General features: G+C 40.2%; 1 protein-coding gene and 1 non-coding gene across 4 annotated transcripts; both read right to left on the bottom strand.

The window, feature by feature from the left end:
• Positions 1-1,045: 1,045 nt before the first annotated feature.
• Positions 1,046-22,569, bottom strand: MYBL1 (MYB proto-oncogene like 1). Of its 3 annotated transcripts, XM_074897693.1 has the most exons (17): positions 22,517-22,536; positions 21,558-21,560; positions 18,468-18,570; positions 18,272-18,343; positions 15,199-15,291; positions 13,930-14,150; positions 11,764-11,947; positions 11,464-11,538; positions 10,280-10,384; positions 8,811-9,044; positions 8,128-8,496; positions 7,479-7,621; positions 6,951-7,065; positions 5,201-5,317; positions 5,009-5,113; positions 2,916-3,095; positions 1,046-1,174 (listed from the first exon to the last, which is right to left on the bottom strand). In XM_074897693.1, exons 1-17 carry the CDS (start codon positions 22,534-22,536, stop codon positions 1,046-1,048), a joined length of 2,268 nt encoding a protein of 755 aa, XP_074753794.1. The 3 variants fall into 3 exon arrangements, with proteins under 3 accessions (XP_074753794.1, XP_074753796.1, XP_074753795.1); XM_074897695.1 differs by lacking the exon at positions 21,558-21,560 and having other exon boundaries at positions 22,517-22,569; XM_074897694.1 differs by lacking the exon at positions 2,916-3,095.
• Positions 22,570-23,402: 833 nt separating this feature from the next.
• Positions 23,403-23,492, bottom strand: TRNAY-GUA (transfer RNA tyrosine (anticodon GUA)). Its single transcript is given in 2 exon segments — positions 23,403-23,438; positions 23,456-23,492. It is a non-coding gene; the product is annotated as a tRNA-Tyr (tRNA).
• Between the last annotated feature and the right edge of the window lie 3,755 nt (positions 23,493-27,247).

Genomic DNA, 27,247 nt, shown 5'->3' with positions numbered 1-27,247 from the left:
CAAAGGACCCCACCATTCCTTTCTAAATATATTTAAACAAGGTATGGAAACAGTTGCTGTATAATACAGGTATACCTTGTAATTATTTTGTAGACCAACATGATTTAAGGGTTATAGTGCAATCTTTATGTAGATGTAACACACAGTACAGATTTGTACACTTCACCACTGTAATTCTTCTGCTATTCCATACTTTAAACTTGTCCTTTTTTCATTTTAGCTGTTTTAACAGGAAACAACGTTGGCTTCTAGACAACCTGCATACATATAAATATCTACATTTAAGCTTTAAAATGAAAATAAATTATAAAAACAGACTCCTTTCCAATTTACAAAATTTTCCCTGTTCCTACATACTGTACAATACATTCAACAATCATCTCATTTTGAGATTTATGAAGAAAATACTGATGCTTTACACTAAAACCTAACTCACCCTCCTCTGCCTACTTCTAGTACCATTTGCAAATAAATATATTTAACACTGTAGTTAATTTCATTGTTTTGCAGCATACCAAAAAAATTAGTAGTGCAACTTTCTATCCTTCCTTTATACTCCTTTCCATTGTGTTTCTTTATATACTATTAAAATGCTACATAAGCAAAAGCACATTCAGTCATGTATGTTGCTCATTTGGAAACCAGTAACAACCTATAAACCTAATCTATATTGAAAATGCACTAACAGATAAAAAGCAATGCAAGTCAAAAGAATAAATATGAAAAATAGACCTAAAAAACTGTATTTTGTCAGTACTGCAATGTATTTAACCATTCTTTATCATGTTTTAGGGTATTTTAAAATGTTTTAATATTTAAGAAATTCATTGCAGAACTGTTTGTATTATCCCTTTGTAGAGAATATGAGAGCTTCACGTCTGTTCTTTGTCAGTCAAAAGAAGAAAGGAAGCTTTAAGGTAGCTTTAAGGTTTCCCTTGGCAGACTGTCTCAGAGTAAAGACTTAATTCACAAGTATTGTGCTGGAATCGCCTTCAACATTGTATCAGTTTCAATGGAAAGAGATGGCTGTCAGCTGCAGTGACCATCACAGTATCAGAGCCCTTGAAGTGCTGTTGGTAGCAGTGTATGTGCTCAGATATCTTCTTGCTTGTTCTGTCATGATAAGCTGGTCTTCTGTTTTTCCGTAAACAACTGCTTCCCATTCACAATTTGACTGCATAAAATAAAATTCAATTAAAAATATTCTTTTAACTAAATACTTGAGCAATTTTCGTACAACATTCCAGAGTAATAATAAATTATCAAAGTCTAGCAATACTGTATTTTACTGAGGATTTAGTTCTACAATACTAAAACCTGTGACAAAGCTCCCTCTCCACCCCTTAATCCAGATCCCCAGCAGTGCATGTGTGTTATGCTTTAAATTCTAACACACAAAATGAAAAATGCTCTTAAAAAGAGACTAGTTCAACAATTGATACATGAAAGGGAAGTTAATTAAGTCATCTTCTCCTTGGATATCTTCCCCTTTAAATGTGCTAGGTTCAACAGGCAGAAAAATACATTATTGACAGCTGTCTGGGGACACCAAGGAAGGCAAAATGGTTTGGCAGCTGAAAAAGAATGCTGTGAAGGACTTCACTGAACCAAAGTGGCAGCTGTGGAAAAACGGTCAGATGCTTTGGGAATATATTAGAAATGGCAAAGGAATTAGGAATAAAAATAATGAATGGAAGAATACTTGAGCCACCAGTCCTGCTTCTTCCATGAAGAAATCTTGCATGTTTACATGATTTATTGAATCTCAAGCTGATTTGTAGCAGCTCTAAACTGGACCTGACACAAGCAGATTGTAGCATAATGACAAATGCAAGATTCTCTCCCTCCCACATTGAGTTAGATGCACAGAGAAAATTAGCCATTTGAGGTTCTCTATAAATTTTGCAGGAGTCGATTCATGGGAGGGACTCGTACTTAGAGAGGCCACTAAACTGATTGGGAATTTCTCAGAGGAAAGAGCAAAAAGAGAAAGATGGTTCAGTGAGAGTATTTGTGAGTATAGTATGACTAAGCTTCCCTTTTAAGTATTAAGGGCATAGTGCTGGGCCAGATGTATTCGCCTTTGCTGCAATTCACAGCAGGTAATTCTTTTTTTGGAATACCGCACTTAAATGAGGTTTGTTCTTTCTTCTCATAAGAAAGGATCAGAAAGTAATACTGTTATCTCTGTATTTAAACACACATCATCATTGAAGTAATTAAGTGGGACATGGAAGATCAGGCTCCAGGTGGCCTGCCTTTTTTAAAAAAAAAAAAAACAAAAACAAAAAACAGAGCTGTAGAGATTCTGAGAAGACACAAAAACTTTATACATTAACTCTCTATGGCGCAAACTGGAACAAGTACAAAGTCAGGTCAAAGAGAATCTCTCCCTAAAACTGGTGGTCAAGACACAAGCAGCAAAAAACTAGGTTCTGCAGGTTCAACAGTATGGAAAATATACAGATGTACAAGAACAGACATGTTACAGGAAAAATTACCAAACAGAACCTGTGGATGAACTCTGCTTAATGAATCCCACTGGGCTTACTATGAAGTAAACACCAGCAAAATTTGAGAAACTTAGGTGCTACAGAGGTTTTGTCTGCACCAAGTCAAGTTTTCTTACTGCTAGGCTTGGGTACCCAAACCTAGGTCTACTCTATCCTGATTGGTTTTTCTCACATTTAAATCTTAGAGGCCACTCATGAAACATCACGGTTGTATTTAAAGAACTTATCTATGAATAAACACTTTGGGGACAAATGACCAACTTACAAGAAATAAGGATCATGGAAACACTGATCAATACTAGATCACTGAATTGAACAGTTCCAGACAGTATAAGACAGAAACCACAATAAAATTCTTTCTTAACCTGCTAACAAAACTAACAGAATTCTTTGCATCCAGACCTGAAGAGCTTTCTCCATTTTGACATTTTTTGAAGCACATGCATTCAGTTTCTTCTTAATTACTGCATTTGCTTTGTTTGCTGGATTTGTATCCTGGTTTTCTGATGTCAGGTTACATCTGTTGTCATGTATTTCCAACAATGGTATCATTAATAAAGATGTGGTGTATGCATTTTCTGACTATTGACAAAAAAAGAGGGTAGGGAACAGGAATAACAATTAGTATTTAATTTAAAAAAAAAAAAGTCTTCAATTACTGAGATCAGAGAAGCAAAAAAGTAAACAAAGCAAATACTATCAGAAAGACCTAGGAAAGAATCTGAAAAGAAAAAAGTAATGAACAGTATATGAAGAACTAGCCTGGTCTATGCTGGGATTCATAGTCAATACTGAGCACAGTAAAACAAGTAGCTGCTAGCATGATTTAGGCATTACTGAGTAGAGTTTCTTTCATATAAAGCCACACTACAGCTAATTACATTTTGATAAGAACAAGAGTTGATAAAGTGGTAACTACAGAACAGTTATCAAGAAAAAAGCTTGTAATTCATTTCTAGTACAATCCTTGTGAAAGTAAGCACAAGGAGACTGGAGTAAAAAAAATTAAGAGCACATCAATATCAGGGGGAGGAACTGCTTTAAGAACTGAAACAAGCACTGGATTGATCATTCCAGAAGAGTTTTATATGCTGATGCTTATGGAAATGAAAATAAACGAATCCAGCTTCACTACAGCAAAGCAGAAGAAAGGTATATGGCAATTTTAGAGAGTGAAATTAGATGAGAGTAACAGTGGCCTATGTACTTGTTTGCTTACAAAAACACACACTAAACTGCATTAAACTACCTTTACATATTTATTCTACCTCAGACCTTACTCCCAACTTACACACAATTTCTACATAAGGATTGGTGCATTTTTCATTTTTAAATCAGATACTACCACTATCTCTTGCTAAGAGCGAGTGCTCCTGTTGTACATGCATCCCTTATTAAAATAGAGGAAAAGCTTTTTTTTTCTCCCAGTTCACTACCTTTAATATGCCACAACATCATAGTGTATCTTGGGTTTAGCTTTATAACCGGAACGCCAGTGATGGACAATATACCATGTCATAACAAGACATTACTAAGAGAACACCGGGCATTTTGTTTCTGTTTGGAATGGCTGCAGCAATGCTGCTCCTCACAAGACAGTGATGTTCTTGGGGAATTTCCACTAGGTGGCAGAGCACCTAACACCCAGCAGACAGACGAGGCTTGGCACAGAGTCCACGAGGCATTTAAGAAGGGAATTTAGAAAACCAGCTACAATAATCAGAAAGGGATATGACTTAAGCATCTGTTCTTTTTAAGGACTTTGGCTCCTACCTCTTGAATATAGCTTTATACCTGATCAAGAGTCACAGACATTTACTCTTTCAGAATTAATCACATGCATACATTAATTTAAGAACTAGATTAGAATAAAGTTTTCCTACAAACTACAAGATTAATCTATTCAACCACTCAACCGGAAAAATATTGGGCTATGTTTTAAAGGATTGAGGGACCAAAACGGCCCCATGTCTGAACTTTCATCTTGGTTGCTGAGGCAGAAGCATTCAAATTCTTTCAGGCAGAAGAAGCCCACAAGCTTCAACTTCTACATGCTTGATATTTCTTAAAGTATTCCCCTACTACATGAAGTAGTAAACGGAAAAACATGCACCTAACGTGCAATTAGGTATCTTCAGAACATGTCTGCTAGAGTGCCAAGCATGCAAAACACAGGGGCAAATGCCATCTCCCCGGTGTATTACAGAGAGCGTCGGTGTGCCATATATGCTTAAATTCATAGGTAACCAGCATGGAAGCAGCCTCACTCTAACAGCAAATATGCAAAGCATCCACATTACTTTACCAGTCCTGCTCTGAAGGCCTGAAAGGAACAAGTACTTAAAGTAGTATTTCAAACTAAAGATGATTTTCACTTTCTAGATTTATTAATCTAGCCCCAATCCAAACATTTTATTTTAGTTGATAAAGTGAAAGATACTCAGTTCTCTATTAATATTGCTGCCAGCGATGCTCTTCAGTAGTTTAATACTTACCTGTACATCTAAACTATTATCTCCTGTGAAGAGCTGGGCACCAACCTCTTCCTTCTCCCATGGATCTAGGACCAGTGACTTTCTGACTTTTTTAACAGAGTTGTGCTGCAATAAACATTTTGCAGAGAAAAAAAAGTAAATTTTTATTTAAAAGCAGTTCTTTCCAATCTGAAATTATTATTGTAATGTTACCTCCTGCTTGCAGCTTTTATACCCAGTGTCATCTTCCTCTTTGAGAAATATATCTGTTCCAGTTTCCTCTTTCAAAACTTCCCTAATGTCTTCCTCCAAGAAGGCAAGTGGTTGTGACTAAGTTAATTAAAATTGGAGAAGAAAATACAGGAAGTCTATTACTTGCCAGTTTTTACCATATTCTACTTTCAGCTAATGTATGCCAGAAAAGAGATACTGTAAAATATAGCAACCGATAAAATTATTTAGAGCTACTGAAGATGAAAATTTCAAGGCCACGCAGATCTTTTAATTCATTTTACTCCACATTATTTCTAGCCATATAAAACATATACATGCATACAGTGCCTCAGAAAATGCAAGGTAGCATTGAAGAAGACATGCAAACTACTTGTTTGCATTTATTAGCAATGGTTTTCCATAGACAAAACGGAAAATACTTCATATATAGTTATACTAAACACATATATGTATATATATACACATGCATACAAACATACTAAAAAACTGTACTATAAAAGTATGACTGTTGTTGGGAAAGGAATTTATATCAATCTTAACACAAATCTTTGAATAAGACATTGATAGTCCTAAGTACAGTACAGAATTTCACAGAAGCCATACAGATGGCTCCTTTGTGTACCAACAGGAGAAGAATTCCCTTAAGCCCTCAAAATTTGATTTTGAACAGGAGGTTAATAGTGGACAGAAACAGGAATGCCAAACCACTCCATTTGCATAGTTAGAGACTGTGAATCTATAGGGTAACACAGATGGTGCCAAGCCCTGTGGCAAAGTCTGAGGTACCTTCTGTGTTCGCAGAAAAGAAGTAGTCAATATATATTGGCTGGAATTTTTTCAGAACTTGAAAAGCATATGTCTACTGAATTCCAAAAGTTATTATGCATTAGCATACCTTAGCTAGGCTAGGAAGAGAGCAAAAATTGAATTCATTTGGAACAAACAAACAAACAAAAAGTAACATTATCCATAGTCAACCAAAAAAAAGGCCTTCTGTGACAGGCAGAAGAACCAGAGGAATCATGAATTGCTATATTAAGATTTTCATTTTTAGGATGAAGAAAATTGTACATTTCACTCAAGTAAGCCCATAGGAAGCATAAAACACTTCCAAACATCTTCCCATAAAAAAAAATTTCAGAATACTAGCATGCTGTGGTAAACATCTAGTTTCAGTCCTAGCACTGTAGAAGAATCAAAACTAGAAAACAACTCAGTTCTTACATAGTCCAGAAGATTCAAAGATAATGCAATTTTTCAAGTCAAATGTGAAAGCTGCTACAAATAACGAAGTTGTCACATTTATTTGCACCAGTTTGCTCTTACTAGATGATCCAGTTGTAGGACCTACACCCATTCACTCTCTCTCACTTACAATTTTTTTGAAAAAACAGAATTCTACCTTGTAAGAGATACAGTGTTAGCAAGGCTACACAAGTTTAAAACTCACAAATGCAGAGCCAATGCATTTAAGATTACTATGGATCAAATAAATATATGTACCAAACACCATTCAAAAAGACAATGCCTCCATACTACACTGAAGGATACTAGTCTTACATACAAAATCTGAAAAATACATTCTAGCTGTTCTCTAGTATAAGATGGGAAGTCACTGAAACAACAGCATTGTTAGAAAATTATTTCTGAGAACATGCTGAGGCTTATAATAGCTCAAAAACAAGAGGGCATTTAGACAAAGAAGAAAATAAACAATGTCACCACATACCGTAAATTTGAGGGGACCATATTTTTTTTCCTGAGCAGCCAAAGCATTTTTAAAAGGAGTTGGCGTCCTTGGTGTTGAACCCAAAAGGGATCTTCTGATTGTGGGAGTTCTAAAACTATTCAAGCATAGAAAAGTGTTCATACATGCATTTTAATATTTTACTTTATCAACAGTAATGTAATAAAATGAGTCTAAGAAACATTTTTAAATACCTTAATTTACACAATACATATCACCACCATGAATCTGAAAGTATTAAGATCACCATAACATTACCCCAGGTATATTAAACTTTAATTGGATTTTGTTCAGTATTTTTAAAAAGAAAGCATTTTAACTGAGGACAAGTCACTTTCTGTTAAGTTAAAAACAGGAAGCCAATTTGTTTGTAGACAAGTATTTAAGTGTTAGGGGTTTTAAAACTCATCCCACAGTATGCATACAGGTAGATTTATTTCTCAATGTTTAGAAAAACTTGCTTTTATTTAAGCAACACCATCAGATGTTTATGAAATGTAATGACCCTACCCCACATTTTCTTTTTGATCTTTTGGAGTCATTTCCTTGTGTAGAGGAGTTGTAATAAGAACTTTCTGCCCACAGATTGGAGTCGATGTAAATGCAGGATTTTCAAGGTTAAATTGTTCACTTCCAGAGCAAGTGTTGAAAAACTAAGTGCAAGAGGGAAAAAAAACCCAAAAACTAAGCAACCTTAAAGGACAAAACTTCACTGTGCTGAGCAGTAAAAAAAAATTACAGGAATATAGCTGATGGGCTTTTACTGACAAGCCCCAATAAACTATCTTTGACTTGTACTCCATAATATTTGTGATATTTATTGCTGAAACCTTGATTTTCTCCTTAAAATCCCTACTGCTTAATTAGGTCACAGAGACAATAGGTCTTTCAACAATTATTTGCATGAGAAAGTGTGAGCTGAGACATAAATTGCTGCCACCCCACTGCCCACCCACCCCCCCAGTGAGTCTTCAAAATAAAGGAAATAGGTTATTTAACAATTCTTTTTTTAATATATCTACTCTTATGCAGATGTTTTAAGACATTTTTGGACATATCTGTTTAGGCTACAGTGTATGACTAGGGAAGAAAGTACTTGCAATTTATAATCCAACTACTGCAGTCTTCATAGTTTAGCCATATTTAAAAATAAACTCACCTGTGATGGAGAAAATGGTAGTGTTTTCACCGGTGTATGCTTTAGTGCAACATTGATGGCATCATTACACAAGCCATCATTCAGTTCATTAACTGGTGATTGCCCAACACGCAATCTCTTTTTCTTTCTTAGGATAGCAGGCGGAGTACTGAATTTATTTAAGTTCGGGGTTGCTGGAAAAACTGCTTCATCCTCGCCACTGATGCTACTGTGTTTTTTGCCATCAAGCACAACGCTGACATTATACTGACACTCAGAAGCCCCTTCATTGTGTTGAATCCGCATTAGTTTTACTGGAGCTGGCTTGACAGGAGATGCAACAGCCTCTGAAAGCTCAAAACTGGTGACATCACTCCATGCTACAGGATCCTGTGAGGCAAGATGTAAAACACTCAAACACTAGCAGACTTATCCAAGATTATTTCACAATGTCCAAGCCAATCTAACAGCTCTCTACCTCTAAAAGCCATATACTGAATTACTCTCCCTGTATCTTCCACACAATCCTAAAATGCTGAATATTTTAAAAAACAATTCTTTTAAAACAGGTAATAAAAGAAATCCCTCAATATGGGTGAAACTACAGACAAGTATAGCATAAGGTAACTTCAAGAGTATTTTATAAATATTGGAGAAGTTGATGTTCCTAAATAAAAATTTTTTTAGAATAAATACAGACTTACAGATTCAATAAGCTCTAGTGTCTCTGCAAATTCTGGAATGGTTTGTAGAGACGATAACATTGTATTTGCTTCCACGGCCAAATACTTAGGGGGTGAATTCTGCTGAACAGATGTGCCGTGGGTCTCATCCATGCTGTAGAAGTCACTTGTTTGTTCCCCAAGGCTATTTAGTGTATTAGACACACAATCTTCCATGACAACACTTCCAGACCAACAAGGTATGTTTCCAGCTTGCTAAAAAGTATGAAGAAACATGTTAATCCTATTTAACTTACAAGTTGAAAAGAGTCTATTATGTGACCACAGGGAGGAAAAAAATAAGGTAGTTATGTGGAAAGACTAAGCATAACTATTATTTTTTGCTTTTTCAAACACTAATTATCTGTTTGCATTAATGCAGTTAGTCTTCTCCTTACATTAACATACTCAACATTCTCAGATTGTGTGAGATTTTTATCTTACCTCTCATTCATATCTTATACATGCTTATAACTTAGATAATTATGGGTTGCACTGGAAGCCATCTCTTATGCAAGTTTCCTGTGTTCCTGAACATCAGTATATTACGAAGTCATCTTCACTACAGAACACAGGTACATTTTAAGATTAGAAACTGTTTCTAGAATGTGAATATTTCTTGTTTGATCTGATTTTTTTTAAACACAGATTCTGCACTGAGAACTTACTCAACTTCTAAATGGTTATCCCATTTTAGTACACTGCTTAGTACTCAAGAAACAGATTTTGATTTTCCCTGGAAATCTAGAAGCAAAGCAGATTCCACTAGACGAGCAGAACGTCGCACTGTTTCAAGAGAATGTGAGGAATAGCTCCACCACATAAAACTGGAAGTTCACCTGTAATCTAAGTTAGTGATCGATATGGTTAGGTGTCTGATGTTGTTCACAGCCCTCTGTTCCTGAGGAAATAAGTGACTGTCATCTGCAAGTTTCCCCCATTCCACTGAAGTACACATAAATTTTGTGCCAGGCAAATCTATACACTGTTTATTGGGTCCAGCTGTGGCTATTAAGCATTGCAAGCACTCACACAGAAGTTTGATAAAAGTAAAATCTACAGGAAAATTTGAAATCAAATAAGGCAAAACTATGTATTTTTCAGCTTTCTCTGTTGAACAGATGATCAACATTGCTGATCTGTAATACTGAACAGCAGTGATATCAACAAATGTTCTACCTCTTGAAAAGGACTAAAATCCTGGGTCTTAGGAACAATTGCCAAATTGCAGATCACATTTCTGCTGTCTTCAAAGTTTAGAAAACTGCACTAAAAATTATTTGCCTCAATTCTAATACACAGACTTTGTTTCACAACCCAACAGCCATAGGTTTGATTTTAGAATGGCTGGTGAAAAACCACTACACAAAACCAAACATCCATTACTAAACTGTTGAGGATTAATCTTAGTAAAGCATATTCAAATATTTACAGAAATTTACAGTCCTTACAGAAGACACTCGTTTTCTTCTGATTTCATTCTCTGCTGACATAAGTAGCAATTCGAGTTCCTTTATTTTCTTTTCTTTATCAGGATCATCATCAACACATGACTGCTGAAAAATTTAAGAAAGAAGCCATTACTATTTTCCACCTCCACCATCCCTCCCCAGTAAAGATTCTACATTAAAACACAGCTACATTTTTAACAGAAATCCACACATAGCAGGAACAGCTATTCGAGAGGTATCGTATTTTGTAATACAGTAGACACTTGCAAGCAAAACAACTCCAGCAATTACCAGGAGGTGGATCTGATGTTAAAGTGGTATACAAGCTAGTATTTTAACAGGTTTCTAATATGGCCTGTAAATGTTCGGTATGCTATAGCACTTTTTAACCAAAAGTCACTCAGTTCTACGTTCAACAGAAGCAACAACATTGGCACCTTGGTAGATGTGTTTATGTTTTCATGTACTTTCTAGAAATTTGAGTTATTTATCCTCACTAAGTGTGCAAAAAAGTGATTCAAATCAGCATTTATTGACAGAGTATCCACACAAGCAATCCTATCACTACTGTCAGAAAATTAACTAATTGGTTTGGGATGGTTGGTTTGGTTTTAACCTCCTTACAACTTTCTATTATTGAATTAAATATAGGTATTTATTTTAAAGTTGTTCAATACTTCAGCATTTAGAATGCTGCAAAAGAGCATCTTCAGCTGACTGACAGAAGTTTATCAGTCAGAAAAAACCAAAAGCTATTGAGAACAAAAAAGCATGGCCGTAAGTGTAAGTCACAGGAAGTTATCTGAACTGTGTCTTTCAGATAGGATTATATTTATTACATATATAAAGTAGTAAAATATTGTCTTTAAATCCCTCAGAAGCCGGGTAATACTAGCAGGTCACAATTTTAACCTAAAAATTTAACTGGCAATGTTTTAAGCCATACTTCTGTCAGAAATAAGCACAACCGTTGTGTTTCTGAGATGTAGAAAGGTAACTCCTTTTTTTCCTGCCTAGAACTACCAATTAAGCTAGCAAACCTACTTACAGAGGAACACTTACATAAATTTAGGTGAATGACAAAGACTTAAAGACATTTTGAAGTTATAGGTTTTCAAACTCTTCGTTTTACAACCTAATACACAAGATATTCTCTTCATTTACAATGCCCGTTAACAATTTACCTGAACTAAGTTGGAAGAGGCTGAAGCATGTTCTAGACAGCTGCCTTCTGGTGAGGCATACTGGTATGCTGGAATCTAAAGAGACATAAAGAACTTTACAAACCCTAAAGAAAAGGAGGTTATAAAATTACCTCTAGGCTATTGTACATCGATTATTTATTATGGTTTACAAATCCTAAATTACCATAATATCACAAAAATACTGAACAGGTATTCATTCTTTCAGATTTGTTTCTCACTCCAAACCAAATAAATTATTTGAAACTTGGAAATACTAATTATTCTGGATTTTGAACTTACATGTGTCTGAACAGGTATGTAAAATTGATTCTGAGTGTGCAAGTGTTCCATGGTCAGACAAGGTTGGGGCTGAAGTTTGGACGAACTAGTTCTTTCAGACTTTATAACATCTTGTAAATATCCTTCCTGTTCCACCTTTCTTCGCATTGTTGAATTCCAGTGATTTTTAATTGAATTATCAGTCCTAAAATGAAAGTGTACAACAGTGACTGGTTTCCATATCTCAAAGTTTAATATAGGGCATAATTTACAGGGTTTGTACAGTAGGTTAATCCAAAGCCATAGATCCAGAAAGCTCCAGCAGCTTGGACTGAGACTTCTACTATGAGTGGGATTTTGGCACAATCACTAGAAAGCTATGCTTTTCGAAACTTTCTTCTACTGAACTTCAAGTCTGCAGGAAATTAAAATTAGCAAAAGAGAAAGCCTCTGTTCTATTATCATGAATGAGAACCTTTTTTCTTGCGATACTTGGAACAACCATGTGTTCTCTGTCACTACATTATTTACCCTCTCCTACAAATCTGCAGAACATGAAGCTAAGGCAATCACCCTCTGTCCCACAGCATAAGGGCACTGTGGCTAGTGTTTGCCACTGGAACACACCTCTTACCAAAAAATTACAGCCTGCACTCCCAGCTCTGAGTTCTATGTGCAGCTTCACAGAAGAACATCCCACTACTTCTTGGTGCCATTGATCTTGTATGGGGAAAAACAGGTATGGCAAAAGACCAGTACCCATTATCACTCCCCTTGGAAAGAAAATGCCTGGAGTTTTACAAGCAGGCTGAAATCACTTTTAACACTAGACAAGCATTAAGGCAAGAGTAGAGTATGAATACACTACAATCTAAAATACTAGGAATATTACTACTAGCCTTAGAGAGGGGTACACAAAATTAAAAATGCTTTAAGGTCAACTGTAAGTATTCCTCTTCTTCATCCCACTAGTATTAGCCTTTTTACTAATCTTCTAGGCCTGGGAACCAAACTTTAGCCAAGATAGTCTCATCTTGGATTTATTTGCAACAAATAAGGTAGTGAATTAGGAATGCTTCTGTCCTTAGAAACTCATCTTCTCTCTCTGAAATTCTATTAAGATGCAATCCATTCCCTTGCCATTCCTCCAAAGGACTTCCTGTGATTCACAGACTGTGTATTTAATCAAAATGTAAGATTTTGAAACACACAGTTTAAGGAAGAAATTACTGTAAGGGTAATGAGGCACTGGAACAAGTTGCCCAGAAAAGCCGTGGATGCTGACCCCCGCCCCAGAAATGTTCAAAGCCAGATTGAACAAGGCTTTGAGCAACCTGGTCTAGTGGAAGGTGGCCCTGCCTGTGGCAGAAAGGTTGGAACTAGATGATCTTTAAGGTCCTCTCCAACCCAAACCACTCTGATTCTATGATCTCTAAGGACTAATTCTCCCAGTGTAACAAGTGCTGAAATTTCTTAGGCACAGCTAGACAGTCACCTCCTGAACACACAGACTGAATTCAGAGAGGAACAGCTTAACATTGAGTTTCAATTAACAGTACAAGGTAAAAAATTTATTTCAAACTCTTTATACACTAAAATTTTGTTTTCCACAAGCATATAAGTTGGCAAACACACTTGAAACAAAGACAAGGAGAACAACGCGTACAATTCATTCTTAACTTAGAGACTACATAGTAACCATGTAGCTTTGCAGTGCATGACTGCTAAGCCTGAACTTCTGAAGGTTACTAGATTTTCAAGTGGAAGTGTTCCTCAAAAAATAAATTTTAAAAAATAATTTCTAGTCTTAAACCAAAGAGAAAGTCACCCCCAAATGCATATTAATGAAGGCACTTTGATATCAAGTCATAGGATGCTAAGGCATTCTTCCACTATTACTTGCAGTTACTCTCTTCAGTTCTACTACAGTTTTTTCTAAGTGATCAGGAAGATTTTTGAAGGAACCTGCAGAGTGTTAGAGGGTTTTTTATTGGGTTTATAGCTTTGTAAGAATACATAATCAAATGCAAAAGATCTTAAAAAAAAAAAATCAGTATCTATCAAGATAAAGATGTTGTGACGTAAGTTTCAACAGATGCTCTCTGACTAACAAATACATTGGAAAAGATTTGTACAATGACCGCTTTCTGTATTCCAATATTTAACACAAATAGAGTTGAAAAGCACCTTCCAGGAAGTAGTTTTGCTATTTCAGCCCATCGGTTTCCCAAACGCTTGTGAGCTTCATAGATTATTCTGTCCTCTTCTTCTGTCCATGAAGACTTTTTTACCTCAGGATTGAGATGGTTATGCCATCTCTCTCTGCATTGCTTGCCTATTCTTCCTTTCAGGTGTTTTGCGATTAGAGACCAGCGCTTTGGACCGTACTTCTGAACTAATTCAATAACCTGGAACACAGACAAAAGCACATTATAATTGCAGGACCTAACATTCTGAATCAAAGACTGAGAACACTGATGACATTTCAGAATAGGATCATAAATCAACTTGATAAGATACTAGGCCTAAGGAGGCAAACAGTGACTTGGGGTTTTAAAAATTAATTTTCAAGAAATCAAAAAATTGCTTATAAAATCCAAATTCACTGTGTTTAGAATGTTAAGTATATACTGATGAAAACATTCATTTGGAAGTTTCCTTTCTGTCACCCATTGCATAAGCTGACATTAGGAAAGACCAAAAGGAAGCGGGTAAAGACGCTTGATCTGACTTTTTTCAACAACATATATACGAAAAAAACCCCACACTTCTACTCCCAACCTCCATGCCATTTCTATGTGTTTTTACACTGTAGAACCTTTTTCTTAAAAGACTGATGAGAACTGTAAAAAAATAGATTGGGAAGACCATATTCATAAGTTGACAAATACTAGTTTTAAACATCTTAAAACAGTTTTAAACAGTGGGAATAAGCAATCAATGCGAAATACCATACACGAAAGCTATATATGCACCTCCCTACAGAGCAGTCTAGGTTTTACAGGCAAAAAGCTACATTGTGGATTAAGAGGGGTGGAGAAAAGGAGTCTAAAACACCACTGCTAGCTTCTTTAACAGTAGAGTATGAAATAATTTCCCATATTTCCAACCCCTTTAAGTCTGGTGATTTTGAGGAACAAAAGATGTAAATGAGATCTTTTATATTTAGTGCTGTAAAGAGATCTCCTCTGCTTCGTAAGCTAGAGTAGTTCAGCTAGCAATCTGAGCAAAGGGGAATGAAACACTTGAGCAGACCAGACATTCCATCTACTTAAGAACAGCTGCATTTTTTTTTCTTCTCACACAGTATAATGAAATGTAATTATTTATGTCACAAGATGCATCAGTCATCATCTTTGTGGGGATGAAACCTAAGAAAAAGTACACAATCTTAGCAGTCATATGTCAATTTTATTACAGTAAAAAAAGAGTACAGTATCTATTAGTTTTTATTACCCTCTGATCTTCTTCTTTAGTCCAGGGACCTTTAATCAGTTCTGGGTTTAGTACCTTCTGCCATCGATGCTGGCACTGAAAATCTGAACGATTCTGAAATAGTTTTAGAAGACAGTGTAGCTGTTAAACTCTTGAATACATAAAACTAAATATTAGCTAGCCAGAATTATTAGCTTATTTTAAATTAAAACTTATTCAGACCTTTGTTCTAAGTAAAATAGTTACATTCTCCCTTATTATTTCTTCTTCCATTTGCTTATAAAAACTCATCTCCAGAAAAATATAGCCTTGCATAAGGTTCTAATCTAATTACTTCGATGTTCTTGATAATCAAATTCAGAACTTACTCTTCTTTAAAGAAAAACTTAGAATTATTTTTGTCCTCATTACTCCACACCTTCTCTGAACTTTATGTGATTGACATGCTTTTGACATTATCTATAACCTATATAAGGAAAGAAATTTTTAAAGGAAATATTTTTGATTTCAAATAAAAGAATAAACTTTTTTCTAAGTCTCAAATATGTTCTCAGCTCTTTACTAGAGTGTTAAGGAAAACAGATTTATATCAAGTTTAGCTAACACATACTAATTAAACAACATTGCTTTTTCTGCTCAGGACAGATGGTGCTTTTCTGTAGCTTCACTAAGGATCTTTTGAAATATTGTTCCCAATTATGAAAGAGAAGCAAGCTTTCACTTAGCCTCCTAAAAACTGTCTGTAGGAAAGTTTGGGACTCTCAACATTGGTCCAGTCCTTAGAAAAATGCAGTTAAGAGCCTGTCCCAGCACAGCATACTAGCACGTTTTTTATAACACTGGGACACAACAATTTACTCTGTTCAGCACAAACTGCTGGATAGCAAGTACCAATTTCAAGGTTTTGCTGGGCTTGTCTACCAAGTAAAGGTCTTGCCACACTAAGATGAAGTTAAACAAGCAGCAGTCTTCAAAGACCTGAAGAAACACCCAAAACACTGCTACATCTAAAATTATATTGATCACAGTACCTTCAGTTAATTATAACTAGACACTGGATGATTAAAAGCACACTAGAGTTTGTTATAAAACATCTTAATTTCCTGGTGGAGATAAGCTGTAAAGACAAACTCAATACAGAACAGCTGTTCCCATTTTTGATGAAAGAAAAATTTTGAAATCGTGGCCTTTTAGTGTTTTCATCTTCTAGACATTTCCAAAACTAAGACATTATCTGGGAGAGAAGAGCAAAACAAATGATGGGATGAAACCATAAAGTCATTTCAGGTCTGCCTTAGCTGCAATAAACTGAAAGAGAATACAAGCTGTGCTCCCTCTCTTGAGAGTCACCTTTAAGCCACCTTAGCTTTTTCAGGCAGACTAGAGGGGAAGGTTTACTTGTGCCCAGCACAACAGTGAAGTGGGGTTTGAAAACATGACAGTTTGAGTGCCTTTACATGGTAGAACTCAAGATACAATTGGTTTTCCTAGCAAAAGGCCATCAGTAACAAGGTAATACCAGCCTCTATTATTTGGCTTTGTAATTTGAACGCTGCAATAGGTCACCCAGAGAGGCTGTGGCATGTCCATACATGAAGATATTCAAAACCCAACTGGACGCTGTCTTGGGCAGCCTGCTCCAGCTGACCTTGTTTGAGCAGGAGGCTCGGACTAGATGATCTTGAGAGGTTCCTTCCAACATCAACAGTTCTGCAATGGGCAACCTGATCCTTCATACATATTTCCCATGACAGCTGAGGAGCCTTTCTTCAACCTCACTTGGGCCCAGCTGAACAGCAGCTTTCTGTCTCTAGAAGCGTTTGTTTTCAGCTGGAGAACTTTTTATTAAACTGTTAGATCTGTGAAATGCAACTCCATACTACACCTGCAGATCAGTATCACCAAACAGTGTATTTTTAAACAGTTTAATGTAAAAGCTTTTTGATAGTATCTCTTCTCTGCCATTCACTCAGTTCACTGTATTTTGGAAGGGGATAATGTATATATAAGGAATAGTGATTTGCTTATGCACTGCTTAAGTTTGGAAGCTTTGAGTTCATTCTCTGATATCTGTACTTTGTCATCTGGGAAAAAAGAAAAATCAGAAGCACCACAGTTGTACAAGTATGACGAGAACAATGAAAAGTTACAGCTGTTCAGCATTTAGAATTCAAGTTTATTTTTACCTAGTTACACGGGAATTTCATGCAACCACACCATCCCACTCAATACTATAAAAGCCACAAGGGCAGGGGGATGTAATTTTTTTATTTCTAATATTTGAATATTCCAACTTAATACCACTTCTAGGTAGTGATTTCAGCCTTAGATTCTAGCCATGTTTTTATAGTAGGCATTTTATAACATTTAATTATAAGGGAAACAAACATGACCGATTACAGTCATAGGTATTTTCTACCAGTGCAACTCATACAGCTGAGGAGTCATCTAATGTCTGAGCTAACTGCTCCTTTAATCATTCCACCTGACCATTGGAACAGAACAAGAAATTTTAAGTGTCAGTAGGAAGCTTCCAAGAAATCCACTAAGGTTCCATTTGTAGCAACTGAAGATACTGAGTGGAAAGATTTACTTACGGGAAGCAGATATCACTGTAAAAAACCCAAAACACAGCAAAAAGCCCCAAACACCAAAAGGAACCAAACCTACACCACTCCACCCCCCTTTTCCTAAGGTGTTTAAGAAATGGATCCTGTTCCTTTCAAGCAATCTTTCAGATGCAACCCACTCTCCTAAGTGCTTCAGAAGCAACCTGCAAACTGTAGATGTAACCACCACAAGTGACACAACCAATAGGAAGCTGGAATATATTCCAGAATTAAAACAAATAGCAAGCGTGGACAGAAGGCATTTATTATTTTTGATTATTTCAGACCATCACTTGACCCCCAGCCTGAACTGCTAAGATTCTCCAAGGTCTGAGCTAGATCTCAAGTCCAATTTACAAAGATCCATTAAAATATTTTTTGTTATATGTTTCTGATTTCTATTTAACCTCATTTCCAAACTAGACATATGACCAAAGTAAATAAATATTAGAAGGGAACTTAACTGAAACAGAGATTCAACTTACTTGTAGATGACTAGCAATGAAAGCCCAATCATCTGTACCATTTTGTTCCACCAACTTCTTTAGCCTTTCATCCTGTTAAGACATAACCTCAACCAATAAATGTTATGTGCCATCCCAATACAATACTGAATAATAACATATTTCATGTGTTACCAATACCATACAGGAATGAAAGTAAAACCAAAAAAAGTATTACCTCATCACGTGTCCATTTCACCCTGTTACATATCTTCTTCAAACCTTTTTGCTGTGGTACTTCATAGTCATGATCCACATATTGAAGGTCATCATCTTCCTCCCTGCAGAGTACAACAGAAGAGTGAAAGAGATAGAAAGAGAGTTTAAAATAACTCTGAATAACTTATTTTTTCTATCTACTTGTAGCTTTTTTCCAATCTGTACATACTGTTCTAAAATTACATATGGAATTTGTGTGAACATAAGATCTACCTCCAGCAGTGACCTGTATTCACCTTGTCAAAGGAACAGAATTAATTTTAATTTCAAGGCCACACACTGAGATATAGATGGATAATTCATTCCAAGTCAAGACTTAAATTTGAAGCAAAAGATATTGTTTAAGATCATGTTTTTGCAACACATTTCTGAATCGTTATTTTACACAAATAGGCTTATAAGAAAGTGACTTGCTAGTGCACAAAATACATTCATGTTCCACCTCCATAACTCAAAAAACCAAACACAACAAGGGTGCCAAATAATTTAGCGTCAGCTTGAGATTTTAAGTGGGCTCCTGCCTTGAATAAAAGCGTTGCCTCAACGTTACAGGAATTAGATACAAATCTTTGAAGACAGAAATATGCCAGCAGTAACTACCGTACCAGTGCTGACCCTCTAAGTTAAGAGCCAGAGGGGCAGGAAACCGGGCAACCTCTGTGACTCCATGTAGATCACACTCCATCTACTGGAGAAATGCACGCTTCACAGCCTTGATAAACAAAGCCTTACAAACGGGCAGCACAGGGAAATGTTTCATGGAAATATCACTTAAACTTGTATGTCAGTGACTCATGTTAGACAGCGTAAATTCAAACATATGTGGAAACCTAGGCCTAACAACAAGATGGGCCGTTCCTCTGCTTTAGTTATAGAAAAGACACAAAGAAGGGACTCCCTTCCAAATACACAGCTTTAATTAAAAGCAGTTTCACACTGCAATCTTAATTTTTCTCCATGTTATGATCAGCATAAAGCACGATATAAATGTGAAATTCATGTTGAACACTAAATTTATTAGTTCTGCTCAGCCTTGAAAATTACTTCAATTTTTCAACCAAAGGTCAAAAAAATCCTTTCCCAGTAATGGAATTAACTTGTGCTGGTGTCCTAAGAACTGACTAGACAGCAGATATCCACGTTACCTTGCAGAACATGCAATTCACCCTCACAGCATGCTGATCAACCATTTAAATATATTTGCTATTTTCCATTAAGTATATTCTCTGTGGCTAACAGAAACATATGGTCATTCAAGAAGAGCACTACTTGAAAGCATTACTACAGGATAGTATGTACCCGACTCTTGCAGCCCCCATGCATTTAACATTGCTCCTACATCCTGCACCATATCTGGATTTGCCCTACTTGGCTCCACAACACAGTAGAAACAGTAACTCGTAAACATATCAAAACTTTGTGGAGCCAGTGAAATACAAAGCAGTACGATTCTCTAAAGGTCAACAGCAAGTTCTTCACAGTACTTACCAAAAATAAGCTGCAAACACAATGATTGCAAGAGTTTTGCATTAAGTGGCTTAGGACTTAAGAAAACAGGATTTAAACTCAAAGGTAACTAAGAGTTTTCTCTTCCCCCTCCCACCTCCTTTTACTTGTCATCTCTTTTCCACAGGTTCGACAAACTTCAAGAGTGTATCTCAGTATTATAAGGAGCATATCTTGGTATTATAATTCTATTTCATACCAGGCAAACCATACAGTTTACTTATAACCAGAATCTGGCCTTGTGGTTAAGCCCTTTGTCAAAACAATCTCCTCACCCACCGCACAGCAAACTAGTTCAAGAAAAGAGTTTTCAGTTATGTGAAGAGTTGTGGGGATTTTAAAAAAAACAGGAAGGGCTCCACATACACGGCAGTGACGCTGGCACAGGTACTAGACAACATGGGGTCCCCTCTGGCATCGGCAGTTAAAAACCCGCACCTGGAGACCTCCAGCGTGTGCCACAGCCAAGCCGGCACAGCCACCGGCCACCTCCATGCGCTTCACGGCCGCGAGGGCCAACTGAGTGGGCACTAACCTCTCCCGCACCTTGATTCCATGTGCATAACTGCTTAGTCTTTAGTCTTGTTTAGACTAGTACACCAGTTTATAAATTAGATATACATGAGTGGTCAGGACTACTAACTTAAGTTTTCAATTAAAAATATTTTTGAAACACTTGGGGTTGTTATAGTTTATTTGACAATTCTCTTGCAGTTATGAAACTGTGCTAAAATACTGCACAGAAGTGGAACATGGTCACCAAATAAGCAATCTGGAACAATAAAGTAAGCATTTAATGAGTTCTGCGCTGTCTTTGCAATTCTGGATTGAGAACCGTTAAAGGAAAAAAAATTAAGCTTCCAACTGCAAGAGCCAAGAGCAGTTTAACAAAGTTAAACTTAATTCCATTTGATGCAAAACAAATATACGTTCTCCTTGCTCCACACCTAGATTAACAATCTTGAAATCACCTTTATGTCAACTCATAACTACACTGATTCAGTTTTGGAGATACCATCCCCACACACTGACACAGTATTCCTCCAAGGTTACTGATCTCTAACCAAACTTTCCTCTGCTATCCACAACCAGTTGTATTTTCAATTATGACATCAAAGCACTCCATAGCCGTGAGAGATAATAGGAGCTAAAGCTTTGCAAAGAGTAAACTATTGTTAGCAATACCACTAATGAAAGTCTCTTAAACTACAAAATACAGATTAGGAGTAACACGAAACATTCTCTCTCTGAGCTGATTCTTGCAGATAGCCGAGTACAGACAGCCCCAGCAGTTAGTCTCTGCAAGCAAAGACCCTTAATGAATCTTTGTTCCTTATACAACAAGAAACCCAAAGCATTGCTTTCTTGGTTTAGTTGCAGTTTTGCAGAAAAAGAGTATTAATTTATGAACTCTTTTCACATCAGAGGAAAAAAGAAGCAGCAGTTTTAGTATCTGTAACTTTGAAGCCATCCCCAATTCCAAGAGAAGTATGCAGTCACAGTAAACCCCAGATGCCACAGGTAACTCATGCATTAGTATTACTCACTGAGCATTCTTCCCTTCCTATTCCTAATCCTTCTTTATCACTTTCCAGAAAGTGATTTTCTATTAAGGACAATAAGTATAGCAAGAAAACAGTTCTCCAAGACCCACCTTCTGAATACAAAGTACAGACACACCCATTTTCATATCAATAAAACAAAAGATGTATCAAAACCATCTGGGGCTGCTGCTGAAGCTCTTGCGGAAAACATTCTCTCTCAGGAAGATTTTGGGCTAGATTATGACATCTTCAATCACAGAACATGCCAAATCAGAGAAAGTAGGTGCATTTAGAATACTGGAAGAACCAGCAGGCCTGAACATTAACTTTTTAACTGGACAGCCCCAAATCTTACATCAAGGCTGCGCCAAAGCCACTCAGAAGGAGAAAAGCAAGAAGTATTACTCCAGCAGAAGGAAAGCAACCAGCAGGAAACGCTACTGCGGAGACAACGTGGTGGTTACTGACAGGCTCAGTGACCACAGGAAAGAAAAGCGAAGGAGTTGCCTAGGTAAGGTACAGCAGATACGGTCTGAGCGAACGCACAGAACGCACAGCAGCCGCTAAGCGAGAAACGATATTTATACCCGAGAGCTGGGCTCGGAAGGAAGCCAGAGGGGAGGCAGATACCTGTGCGGGCGCCGGGCGAGGGAGGAATCGGGGGGAGGAGGGAGGGGGGGAAGGAGGGGGGCAGTGACACTCGAGGCCGGGGAGGTGGAAGGAGGCCGAGAGCAGCGCCGGCACAGCTCGGCGGGGGGGGGTGAGGGGCGGCTGGGCCGGGGCGGGGCGGGGCGGCACGGCGGCGGCGGCGGCACCTGGCAGGGATCCCGGGGCGCGGGGGGGTACCTGGGCGCGGGGCGGCGTAGAAGGCAGCGACAGCCCGGGAAGGGGGGGGACGGGGGGGGTGTGTGGGCAGAAGGCGCAGAGACCCCCAGGCCGGGCCCGGAGCCACACTCACCTGCGCGATCTCTTCGCCATTCTCGGGGCGCACCATAGGGGGGGCCGCCACGGCAGCGGGTCGCGGCGCGGAGCCGCCCGAGCCCCCGCCCGGGCTCCTTCTCTCACAGCCGGGCGGCGCGGCAGGGCGGGCGGGGGACGGAGAGGGGCACTGGCTGCTCAGGAAGGCTTGAGGCGGGCAGGGCTCCTTCGGGGGCTCCCTCCTCCCCGCAGAGCTTCACGGTATCCACAGCGCCCCGTCGGCGGCCCTTAGCCCATGCCCGGCCCGGCCCCCGGCGCCTCAGGCATGGCCCGGCCTGGCCCCTGCGCGCAAGGACGGGGCGCGCAGCGGCCCCTTTCTCGCCCGGCTGCGCCTCCCCCTCTCCTGTCAGAGCTGCCGCGGGCTCCGGCGGCGCCTTCCCGCCCCGGGCTGCTGCCCTGCCCTGCCCGGCCCGGCCCGGCCCTGTGCTGCGCTGCCCAGCCCCGCACGGCCGCCCCGTCCCCCGCTGCCGGCCGGCCCCGCCGCCCGGGCTGCGCCACCGCCGCGCTCGCGGCGGGCTCCGTCGGTGCCGCCGAATCTCGCGCCCAGCCTCCCTCCAGAGCCACCGTTTGAATTGCGCAGGCGGACTGACGCCCCATTGGCCGCCGCCGCCGCACGCGACCCGGGCGGCGGGCGGGGCCTCGCGGCGGCGGCGGGCGGGCAGCGGGCGGGGCGGCGGGGGCGAGGCATGACGGGGCAGCGAGTCCTCCCGGGTGGCGGGGAACCGGCTCTCCGCCACCCCGCGACCCCCGGCGCGAGCAGCCGGGCGCCGCCAGCGGCAACGTGATGGGGAGGCGGGGAAGGGGGGCGCCTCTAACGGAAAGAAAAAACGGCGGCCGCCCCGCGCGGCGGCGCAAAACCGAGCGTCTCCTTCGAGCCGGAATCGAACCAGCGACCTAAGGATTCCCGCGGGCCGCGCCTCTACAGTCCTCCGCTCTACCAGCTGAGCTATCGAAGGGAGCTGCTCGTCGCTGCCGCTCCGCGGCCCACAGCCTGGCGGCCGCTCACGCCCCGCGCGGAGCACCGGGACCCCCCGACACCCGAAAGCGCGGGGGGGCCTGAGTCCGGCAGGGCGAGCGCCCAGCAGAGGGTCCCGTGCACAGGGCCTCCCCCCTGCTACCGGGCTAGCGCCGGGGCCGGTGGCCCTGAGCCCCCACCCGCCGCGCGGTGCGCAGCCTGTCACGGGGCGCGAAGGCAGCGCGTCCCCTTCCCTCCCTCCCCTCCGCCGGCATACCGATGCCCTGGGGTCACGCCGGGACTGGGAAGCGTGAAGCGTGGGTGACACCGCGCCCAGCCAAGCCGCTTCTGGGGTGGCTGCTCGGCTAGACTAAAAACAGGCACCCCAAACATCATCGCACCCCAAACATCATCGCACCCCATCCGCCTCTTGTGGCTGCACTGAGACAGATCAACGCCGCGGAGCTCTTGGAGAAAAGGGTGCGAGCACCTGCTGCAAGGTGGGGGGTGGCACTTACAAAGCCAGGGGAAAAAAATAAAAAAAAAGGGCAGGGGCATCTTCCCGCAGCCCTGAGAAAAGCACCCCAGGAGTCAGCGTCTAACGGTGCGCACCCACAGCGCTTGCTCCGTTCTCGGGTGCTCAAGTGTTGTTGGGCCCACCCAGCAGCTTTTCCCTTTATTAATTTTAATGCGATTTTTACTGTAATGGTCTGAACAAAACACCAAAACAGCATATGGTTTCTTACTCCAAACACATTTTTTTTAATGGTTTACTTATGGAAAATTGTTAACCGCCACCACAGAAGAAATAACCTGAAGCTATCACCACCCTGAAGTGCGAGCTACACACGAGCACAGCCTATGTGTCTTCTAGACACTGCCCCACGCAAAAGTCTTCAGCTGGAAGGGATTTGTATAAAGGCAGCCTTGTGTCCCCGCACACGCAGAGGTGTGCGTGCGCGGGCTGCCCCCCGCGGCCGGCGGCGGCAAAGCTGAGCGCGCAGCGCCCCCTGCGCGGGCGCGCAGGAACCGCGGGCCGGGCACAGCCCCCGAGGGACGGCGCGGGGTGGAGGGGGGGGACACGACACACCACCCGAAAACCCCAGTTAACCTGCGTTACAAGGTATTACAAGGACGAACTCGTATCGTGGCATATTAGAAAAAAAAAAAAATCCGTTGGGGTTTTTATTTGGTTATTTACAAACAGTTTTTGCCTGCTGCTTGCTAATAGGTGTTCAGCACCAACCTGCGTTCACTGGGATTCATTTTCAGTATCCAGAGATGACAACACAGCAGGCTTCCCCACATCAAAGCTCTGACAGGAGTCTTTGAACTACAAAAGCTGTAATCAAAAAGTATGTGAAATAAAAACCACCCTGAGACAGGATTTGGTCTGCAGCCTCATATGGTATGAAATGTCGTCTTTCAGCTTTCATTTATATTTAATTCAAAGTGAAAGGAGCCTGAAATAAAAATATTGTTGTTTAAATAAGTACCTTCTTGTACATTCCCATAGTAATACATGTGTTCTTAATTTGTAGGAAACAGATCCTGAAAGCATTAGCTGAGTCAAATTACTAAATTAATAAATACCGATGGTCCTGTTGTTAAAAAAAATAACCTAAAGATGCAGTTTGTTATGACATACAGTAAACATTCTCCTTGGAGTACATCAGTAAGCACATACACACCTCCCTTTTTTTCTTTTTTAATCTCGTTATATATTGCTGTGCAGTGTGACAAGGTCTAATGTTCTGAGTTTCTTGTGCTGCTACGTGACAAAAAAAGGATGGAGATGCATCCCCCTCTCCATCTTTTCTCAGCTTCTAGTAGCTTCACAGAACCAAGCCAGAGGTCTAGCTACTTCTCTCTTCAGAGAACCTACCACAAGATATTTTTTCCAACAGTCCATTTAAGGTCATCCCTAGGAAAGAAGGTGCACACTGGCAGCCTGTCTCTGTAGTGGGGTATGGAATGTCTCCCCCAAATGCCACCATTCTCAGGGACTGCCCCATCCAATTGGGGCTGTCATGGCCCACAGGCCATCAGGCTTAGCCTCAGCAGACTTCTGGTAGGACACTCACCAGCCTGTAATACCTAAGACCCAATATGCAAGAACTGCTTTCTGCCTTTGATTGTCCTTCCCAGGACTCCCTTGTGACAAAGGAGAGCTCAATTCCAGCCTGGGCCTGAAGAACATGACCAGGTGCAAAGACACTGCTGCAGGCTGAGGGGTACCAGGGTAAGGCAGATGTCACCATTGCTCTAAGCTCATGGACCCTGAGTTGCAGAGGTCATACTTCCAGTGGCACTTTGCCACTTCCCAGATGCCTTAGGACCACTTCGTTGAGTCTCCTGACAAATCCGAACTGAACATCACTAGAGCTACCCGTTGGCATTTGGCCTGACTGTTTTTGTAATGTTCCCCAAGTGCTAACAACAGTGGGCATCCCAGTTCCAAAGACCGGACACTCACACTCTTACACAGATGATTCAAGAGACAAAGTACCCTGGAAGAGACAGTGACGATCCTGTAATTTGCCCCATTATTTATTCCTTCTTTCTAAGCATCCTACTGATCTGCCGGGGGAAAAAAAAAAAAAATTAAAAAAAAAAAATCTATTAGGCATTCATTATGGCCCTAACCAACAGCAGATCAGCAACTCTGTTCCTGCTGGGAAACAAGTCCCTTTCTGTGCAATGCTGATGCTTAAAAAAAATTCACCCAGCTGCAGTGGTATGAAGGTACCACACTATTAAGCCATATGTTAAGCCTATATGTGTACTACCAGGCTCATTTGTTACTGCTTCAGTTCTGTGAGAGTTCCATCTATTCCCTAGCAAAGATACCAGTCATGATCCCATTTCATATTGTCACAGAGCTGAAATGATGGAAAAACTCTGAAGTCATGTGCAGAAGTTTGTGATTTTTTGCTGCTATGCTCATCAGAATCTCACAGTGAATTCAGGCAGCCAGTTCAACATTTATTCCCCAGAAGGCACAGGACTTAACACCATTGACATGAAGTTAAGAATAATCAGTCTATCCTAAATGACCTCCCTGTATGTTGTTCGGAAACCTTACAACTCAGAGTCTTTGTGAAGACAGTTCTTAGCGCAGATGATCAACGAGGCACCCAACTGACATCATGCTACGATAGCTTCAACCTTTAACTCTAGCAAAATCCTACAAGGTGAACTCAGAAATTAGTTTTCTGAATTGTAGAAAACATGGCTTATTTCCTCAGCAGTTTCCCAACTCAAAAGCAATCGCTGCCAATCTCATAGAACTAAGGTCTATAAAGTAAAAGAAACACATGATGACAGCTAAAATTAATTTTAGCACTGACCAACCTCAGTGTAGGTGAGCTTACAGGCTTTTTGACAGATACTTTCCTTTTAGTAGTCTTCAATGTCTTATCACCAGTTCCCCTAGTGACTATAATCTTCAGAGCTCTACACTAGCAGAAACACCAAAAATGTCAGTCAAAACCACATGCATCCATCAAGTCTGCAGCCCTCCTACTTGACTTGGTCTACCTTCAACGTCACGGCACCACTCAGTCCCCAAGGTGATCTTGCTTGCATCAGCCCTGTGGGGGTTGAGCTTCCTTCCCATGTTTGGAGAAATTTTTGATGAAGAGCACGAGGATACTCACCAGATACTCTTTTAAATTAAAATAGTTCTCCATATGGACAGCACATTATTATCTGCAACTGCTCCGTGTCTCAGTATTGAAGATCCCAGCTTGTCAT

This window comes from Athene noctua, chromosome 2, assembly GCF_965140245.1.
Source record: "Athene noctua chromosome 2, bAthNoc1.hap1.1, whole genome shotgun sequence".
Lineage (NCBI taxonomy): Eukaryota > Metazoa > Chordata > Aves > Strigiformes > Strigidae > Athene > Athene noctua.
The sequence above is the reverse complement of the archived record's forward strand: the minus strand, read 5'-3'. Positions and strand labels throughout refer to the sequence as shown.

Coding starts and splice junctions, on each gene's coding strand:
- MYBL1 (XM_074897693.1), bottom strand. CDS start 22,536: ATGGCGAAGAGATCGCGCAG. Junction 11,948..13,929: donor GCAAAACTACTTCCTGGAAG/GTGCTTTTCAAC, acceptor CTTTCATTTTAG/GACTGATAATTCAATTAAAA. Junction 10,385..11,463: donor CCTCTTCCAACTTAGTTCAG/GTAAATTGTTAA, acceptor TAAATTTTTCAG/CAGTCATGTGTTGATGATGA.